This window comes from Chenopodium album, chromosome 1, assembly GCF_948465745.1.
Source record: "Chenopodium album chromosome 1, dcCheAlbu1.1, whole genome shotgun sequence".
Lineage (NCBI taxonomy): Eukaryota > Viridiplantae > Streptophyta > Magnoliopsida > Caryophyllales > Amaranthaceae > Chenopodium > Chenopodium album.
This window is the reverse complement of record NC_137834.1, coordinates 75,909,448-75,917,652: the sequence shown is the minus strand read 5'-3', so window position 1 is coordinate 75,917,652 and position 8,205 is coordinate 75,909,448. Positions and strand designations below refer to the sequence as shown.

The following is an 8,205-nucleotide window of genomic DNA, read 5'->3' as shown; positions in this document are numbered from 1 at the left end:
AGTACTGTGTAAGGATAAACTCACTTAATTCATTCACTCAATACTCGGATTGGAAAGGAAGAGTGTATGAAATAATTTTGAAAACTGATGGGAAAAACTCCACTCATTCCTATTATAACGGAATATGACGCATGCATGGTCCTAATATACGATCATAAACAATATAGTGCATTACTGAAAGACAAAGTGTGTGCAATGACTCAACATATGTGATTTGGTGAGTTTATTAAGACTCGTGGTATGATCGCATGGCTAGACATGAGGACGTTATGAAAAACAAAAGACCCAATGACCAAATAGCACGGAAGACTAAAAGACAAACTAACTTGATTAATTTTGTCCAATTTTAATGTTTATGCTATTTACTAGGTGAAAATGGTCCCTTGGCAATTGTTAGTCATAAATAAGATCAACCACAATCAAAGACAAAGAACACATGTTAAGGTTAGCACAAAAATTGATCACAAGAAACTAGGAAGATGACTAGAATTCTAAAAGAGTTATGACTCATGGGTATAAAAAATAAATAAATAAAAATAAAAATCTATAATCCTATATTATATGAGTTGACACAGATTAAAGGACTTGGCTAAGACTAGCTTGACACGAATAAATAAATAAATAAATAAATAAAAAAGAAAGTTGACGCTAAAAAGATACCTAAACTGGACAGGCTGTAGTATATCGGTTATAACTATTGATCCGTGACTCCGATTTGGGCGAAACCAACTCTAAATCAAAGATAAAACTCGGGGCTACAGATCCATAGGTTGCACGACACGTAACTCGTTATAGAACTCCGGATATGACCAAAACAAGTTAACTCTTATGCAGTGTACGGGAATAAAAATCCGGGTGACTTAAAAATTAAAAAAAAAATCTATGGCTCGACTCTAATAGTAAAAAAAAGGGTTTGATAAGATAAAAAAAAATTATTAAAAAAAGGTCAATAAAAAAAATGCACACATAAGCATATAGTCACGCATGATGCAATGAAGTTCGCAACCTAAAGTCAAGTTCTATGTTCGACTATGGTCAAGCTTTTGGGTGTCAAAGGGTACCATGGTTAAGAGTTTTGACGCGTTAGCAAGGCAGCCTCCCTTGAGGGTGTATGCCAACGGGCGGCTCCGCGAGTTCGTGATGAAATCGAACTCGACTCCATGGTTTGGGTGGATTTAAAAACTCGGATGAACCCTTATTGCCATGAGCGTTTTCGGGTTGATAGAGCATAAATCCCCCGGGCTAGCCACATACGTAGAACACGTACTATTGTGGCAAAATAGGTAACCTAAAAAAAATCATATGCATATGTGACAATGCCAATTAAATCGCAGGAATACAATTCAAGAATCTTTCAAGTCTCATCCACTCATCTTAATTAAATACCGATCACTCAAATCGATAAATAACCAAGAATCCTCCCCAGTGGAGTCGCCAAATTGTAGGCGTCGTTTGAAGTGCACCTACGTTAAAGCATGTTGTGAATATGCTTGGCACTCATAGGAAGTGGGAATTGACATATACGATTAGGGACAAGGAAAGTAGGGAGCCGCCAACAAGTTTTTAAGGAACTTGTAAACCGTTCACGGATCATAAAAAGGCAACCACGATAAGGGACAACGATAGGCAACAACGATTAACCCGTGAAGGTTACACCCCATTCATAATCCATGAGATTACTAACTCCATATGGTTCGGAACCACGAAAGGAGGATCGGATGATGGTACGAAGTGAGTCATGGAGTCACATTCGCCCGTATTGGCCTCTACAAACAAAGATTCAATTTGCTCCAAACTATCATTAAGCTAAATTTGTTTAATATTAATGCAACACATAATTCTAAAATATTGTGATCACTTGAATTAACAACAAGATTAAAAAGGAACCTAAACCGGTTGTCCAAAGTATCTTATTAGGCGTGATTTTCAATTACATATTCCCTTTAACATGCAATATGGTGATCATAATAACAATAGAATAAACATTAATATTGGAAGCAATTCAACAATAATTTGTTAGTCAAATAAAATATAAAATAACCTAATCATGATACTAGCAATATTAAAATAAAATAAGAGTAATTAAATTAATTAATTACTCACATTGTGCGCGTTCCTTTAAATTGCTACATCATGAATAAATTGTTAGTAACTTCAATAAAAATATAAAGCAAATAAAAATTAAATTAAATAAATGTAGAGTTGATTTGGTCCAAACCCTCAGTTATTTATACCTTTCACGCCTTGGTTTAAGGACGGAACCTCGGGTTTAGTATAGACTCCTTGGAGTGCTTAAGGGAAGAATGTTGTAATTAGGAATATAGGTTTAAGGCTTAGAATATGGGAGAGAGAGAAGAGAACGATTTTTGGTGTAAAAGAGAGAAAGAGAGAAGGATTTGATGATCAAGCTTGTTGATGATTGAAAAAAGGGAGATAACCTATATTTATAGAGAAAAAAGAAGGGTCGAAAAATTAAGATAAGATCCGAATTAAATCGGAATAAAACTCGATAGACAGCAGTTTTTGCGGTTTTTGTTTTTATCATATCTTATGATCCAGAAATCGGAAAGAGATGAATAAGATATCGTTGGAAAGCTCTTGAAGTCTAATTTCTAAACCAATTAGAATCAGATTAAAATATTTTATAGAATAAAAGATATAGCCGAAATAGTGGGACGTTGTCAGTTTTGGATAGAGTTTGACATTTTATTCATATCTTTTCCGTTATAGCTCGGAATTGATATTATAATATATAATTGGAAAGATAATTTCAAGAGATATCCAACCATATAAAATTTGGATAAAAACTATGAGGCACGAAAATAATATCTGTCTATCTTTGAATGTCTTTCAATTCGGATATAAATAGGACTTTAAAAAAAAAGGAATTTTATTCAATTTCAAACTCTTTAATCTTATCTTTTCAAAAACGATAATTAAGATCTTTTAGAAACTTGTAGAAGCTTCCAATTAATCCTAATTGGTTTAGGAATTGGATTAAATCGTTTGGACCCTCCACATGATCATTGGGTCGTAGGTAAGGTGGGCTTAGGTTCGGTTTGGGCTCAGTTTAATTTTTTTGGCCATAACTTATTCGTTATAACTCGGATTTGGGCTTATAATATATCGTTGGAAAGATCTTTTCAAGCCCCATCCAAGTATTTAATCATTGGACCCAGATTATGGACCAAAATAAATATAAATAAACGTTTATATAAAAAGAACACGAAATGAATGATTTTAAAGGACACGAAATGAATTATTTTGGATTTAAAGGCACGAAAAGAGGAAAATAAGTTATGGTTTGGGGAAATGGGCTAGAAGTTGGGTTGGTTTATGAAATGGAAATATGGATTTAAGCACTCCAAGATTAAATACTCAACCCGACCAATAATGGCGGTGAAAGGTTGTTCATCATCGGGTTTGGTTTTGGGGAGAAATTTTTAGGTGTCTACAGTATGCTTATTTATTTATTGTTGTGGTAGATATAATCTTAAATACTTTATAATTGTATATGCATACCATAAAAAATGCAACAATATATAATAGAAGATACATAAATGCAATTATGAAAGCATGTCAAGGGATTACTATGTGATAGCAGACTAATTCTGTCATAATAATGATAAAAAATCTATGTAAGCATTAATTGAAAACAAAATATAAAAGCTAGAGGTGAAGAAATACCTTCAATGGAGTTCCTTAATTATGCTCTTCTATTTTTGAAAGAATACTGATGAGATTGCTGAGAGAGTGCTTTAAAAACTCGTATATGTAGCCTTAGTAATGGCTATTATTCAGCAGGTAAATACACTGATCCTAGCTTTTGTAGGATTAGAGTAGTGACAAGTAGGCTAAACAAAGAAGTAGGACGATTTGACTTTACTTTTCTATTTAACTGTTATAAGTACATCTATTATAGTGATCTAAGCTAATGTGCATTGAAATGGGGAATTACTTTTTCATTGTCAGCTGCTTACCTCTTATTACAGTTTCAATAAAGTAGTTTGTTATTACATGTGCTTTTCGGGTAAAAGTTATAAGCAGAGCTATTTTTGTGATTTAAACACTTAATGAATTTCATTTTGCTAATGAACATTGAGAACTGGAATATTTCCTTTTTGTTGCAAGGTGTTTATTGCCTAATTTTATATATACAATAATGTGCTTCATCTTTGCAATATTGTGTGTTGTCTGTGTATGTAGGCCCTTTTTTTTAGGGGGGGGGGATTCAAAAGGAGGATTTTTTAACCTATCACCCAAAAAAAGTGTGGGCTGTTTCAATGGGCTTATAATGCTTTGATTAACCTGGACTCTATTTACCCTGGGAACTAAAAAAGAGCTTTGCTTATAGCAGGCTTCTTTGTTTAATGCTATCTGAGTTTTTCTGAAGTGTTAATTTCATATGTTCATGTTTTATAAAGTGTAACACAAAACAACTAATATTTTCAGGCTTAAAAGTGAAAATATAATTATATAAAGGCATATAAAATGGACTTTATAAATAGATTTGGATAAGCTATTGCAGCTGATACAATTGTATATTATAAAATTTTCAATGTGAAGGTCTAAATTTGCCAGTATACCTTCCAATAATTCTTCCCAGAGAAGTAATTTGACACTTTGCACCTATTGTCAATGACACTGTAGAAATTACATGGATCTCAGAGAAGAAATGTATCCAGGCTGCTCATTTGTTATAAAAACCTGCATTAGAAGTTTAATGATATTTAGGAACTATAAGCAAATGCACATTGAAGCTGTTTATTGAGTGACCCTTTAAAACTCTCCTTGGTGAGTCGTTGCTCCTATATTGCTGTAATGCTGCACCATCAACTTATAACTTAAATGTTAAAGCCTGCATTAGAGTAGACAAGTGTGGTTAAATATCTATAAGGAGACTATTTATTTGGCCGTAACTCAGCTTTATGTGGCTTCTAAGTATAACTGCATTTTAATCATGGATGGTTAAATATCTTCCTGGAAAACTGACCTATGGAGATCTTTCAGATATGATTCCAGCTTTATATAGTATATCAAAAGATACAACATTCCTCACACCATCTGTGTCTTGGTTTTCCTTAGTAAGCTTGTTTAACCCTCTTACATGACTTGATTTCCGCGCTCTAGATAACCGAACATAAAGCTGGCCGTGTGAAAAGCAAGGACGGCGTAAATAAATCCCAACTTGATTTAGAGTTTGGCCTTGAGCTTTGTTTATGGTCATAGCAAAGCTCAGCTTAATTGGGAATTGTATCCGTTCAAACTTGAATGGAAAATGGCTGGAAGAGGAAGGTCTTAGGTTAGCACGTAGCAGAAAGACCATCTCGCCTGAATGATGGCCTGTTGTAATCATACAAAGGATAACATTTGGGTAGAAAGATTTGCAGATTAGTTGAGTTCCATTGCATAGGCCTGAAGCTGGGGCTATGTTCCGAAGCAAAATCACAGGGCAATTCTGTTTCAGCACCAAAGAGTGTGGGCTCATTCCTCCAAGACACAAGGTATTTAAAAATTCAGTTGTGTAGATGTTGCAATTATCATCAAGTAAAGAATCAAAGCTTTTATAGACTACTGCTTCACCAGAATGATTGTCTATGAGGAGACTATTTATTTCATCGACGTCATCATTAAGAGGTGTTAATATAGCACGATCAGTGAAGATTTCTGGGCTTAAGTGACCTGCTGACAGTTTTGGAAAAACCTCTTTAATAAGCTGTGACAAGGAAACACCTTCTTCTTCAAATGGGATGAGGAGCTCATGAGGAAGTTGAATATTACCTATTTTTGTTTCTTGTAGTTGGCCATTCCCAAGAGCAAGTAAGAACTCAGAGAACAGTGGGTCTGTTCGCGCTCGCATGTTCTCATGTAGTCTAATACGTGCAAAGCTGCTCCACAGATGATAGGAAACTAAACTTGCTGCTACGGCTTCCTTTTGAGATTTTTTAGGTACAACAGGAAAAACTTGTCGGAAATCTCCTCCAAAGACGACGACTTTACCACCAAATGGTTTGTCTTCCTCACATAGATCTCTAAGCAACAGGTCAAGGGATTCAATGTTTTCTTTCAGAGCCATTGAAACCTCATCCCAAATGATCAGAGTGCTCGCTCTTAATAAGGTTGCAAGTCCACTTTGCTCAGAAACATTGCAAGCCATTGACACAGAGTGATCTAAAGGTAGCTTAAATCGTGAATGAGCTGTTCGACATGTGACCATATTTGATGCAGCTATTCTTGATGTTGCTGTAGGAAGAACAATCTTGCCCATCTGCCTAACAGCAGCATAAAGAGCACAGTAAAGGTAGGTTTTACCTGTGCCCCTAGGGCCATCAATAAAAAAGACTCCTGGTTCTCCACTGTTGATCTTGCTCATAATTGCAGTGAAAACTTCATGTTGCTTGCTGTTTAATGTAGAAATTGCTTCAATATACTCACCAGGAATGGGTGCGTCTAATGCATCTGCAATATCTTTAGTTCTTGTAAGCCCTTCATCAAAAGAGACAACTAAAGACTCCAACCCCAATTCTTGTAATGTCTTTCCCATCTCTTCTAAATACCGCTCCACATCACGAATTGTTATTGCTTTCACCTTTAATTCTTCACCTTTAAATGAGTGGTTGTAGTCTTCAGAAAGAGCATTGTAATATTTATGCCACAATGCTAAAGGGTCACGCGGATTACCAAAAATAAGTAGTGTTGCAAATAACCTTCGTAGTGCCCGTGACATCTGTGCAGTAGCAGCTTCATCCATACACTTTTCCACTGCATCATCTTCACTAAGGAGACCCAACTTTACAGCAGCTTCTTGAAATGTAGCGCAGAGAACCCCATTAACAGTACGCACGTTTTCAAATGATGTAGGACCTCTTACATGTGTTAAGAGAAGACGGAGAAAATACCTCTCCCCTTCAGAAGGGGAAACAAAGGCTAATCTGCTTACGACCCCACCAAGAGAACGTTCTTTCCATGTCTTAGAAGCAGGCTGCCACACAAAATGCTCAGAAAATTTAGAATACAATAATTTTGGTTTGTTTGGAAATGCAGCATTCATTTGAAAAATTCTGTTAACGACTGGCCTTTCTACTGTCAGCAATTACATCCTCTAGCTGATCAGAAGCATTAAACCTAACGAAGTGTTGGTTTGGCAAGTGCACTTGCAGCAATAGTACAGGCGGGATCATTTCATAAAGATCAAATGAAAAGATCCACCAAGCAGCTTCACAAGGAGACACCCAACGGCCTGATTGAAATTGTTCAATTTCATTAACAGGTAGCCTTACACCTGTTTCTGTTATATTGAATGAACATATGTCATGCCCTTTATAGACATATTTATACAAATACTTTACAGCTTGAATTGTGGAGCAAATCTCCACATTTAGATGGCAATCAAAGAGCGATGATAAATACAGATTGTAGGAGATCACCCATTGGTTGTCCAGCATTCTTCCCCTAATCAAAATAGACTCACCCGTATTACGTCTACGGTAAGCAGGTAGCCACTATCATTGTTCGTGGTTGTTTCGTTAAATGCCTTTGGGTAGCCATATTTACATTTTCCTTCCCACCCCTTCTTGTTCATGCAGGAGCAGCTAGGATTGTCCTTGCCACAAGGGCCATGCATCATATGGCGAAGAACAATCTTACGCAAATAAGGGTTGTCATTGCTAGGAATTTCAGCACAAGTGAACTTGTCGTACAACACTGGTTCCTTAATTTTGTATCCTGGTTTTAGAATGATCAACATATGAACATGTGGAAGGCCTCGTTTCTGAAACTCCACAACATAAATGAAAGCTACCACTTCACCAAAGACATTATCATCCATAATTTTCTTTTTTAACGCAATAAGTTTTGCCCTGAAAACACGCGCAATTAAATCAGGGCGGTCTTGAGCTTTTTCGCCAGGAGCAAGTTATGCTTTTATTTCTGGCCAATTGGGATTGCAAGTCATAGTGACAAAGAGGTCAGGCTTGCCGAACCTTTGAACAAGAGTAATTGCATTAATGTACCTCTTGCTCAAATCTCGAGGGCATCTAAGGAACGTGGGGGGCAATATAACTGATTGACCAACATTAAAAGCATCTGTTTCCCCACCATCAAATGTATCAACAATACCTTGATACAATTCAGCTCTTATTTTTTTCTGGATTTTACAAAAAAAATCCAAGCGCGTATTTTCAATCTTCACATACATATCCACAA

The 8,205-nt window shown here is 35.9% G+C and overlaps 1 protein-coding gene across 1 annotated transcript; it reads right to left on the bottom strand.

Moving 5' to 3' along the window:
* Window positions 1–4,993: 4,993 nt before the first annotated feature.
* Window positions 4,994–7,828, bottom strand: LOC145635637 (uncharacterized). The gene is made up of 3 exons (XM_081686959.1): window positions 7,472–7,828; window positions 7,098–7,370; window positions 4,994–6,982 (listed from the first exon to the last, which is right to left on the bottom strand). Exons 1-3 carry the CDS (start codon window positions 7,826–7,828, stop codon window positions 4,994–4,996), a joined length of 2,619 nt encoding a protein of 872 aa, XP_081543085.1.
* Window positions 7,829–8,205: the final 377 nt, after the last annotated feature.

Bases quoted from the DNA above. Each gene is read 5' to 3' on its own strand.
- LOC145635637 (XM_081686959.1), bottom strand. From the start codon at position 7,828: ATGGATGATAATGTCTTTGGTGAAGTGGTAGCTTTCATTTATGTTGTG. The intron at 7,371-7,471 runs GTGAGTCTATTT...CTAAATGTGGAG, and splicing joins TTACCGTAGACGTAATACGG to ATTTGCTCCACAATTCAAGC. The intron at 6,983-7,097 runs GTAATTGCTGAC...TTTGTGTGGCAG, and splicing joins CTTCTGATCAGCTAGAGGAT to CCTGCTTCTAAGACATGGAA.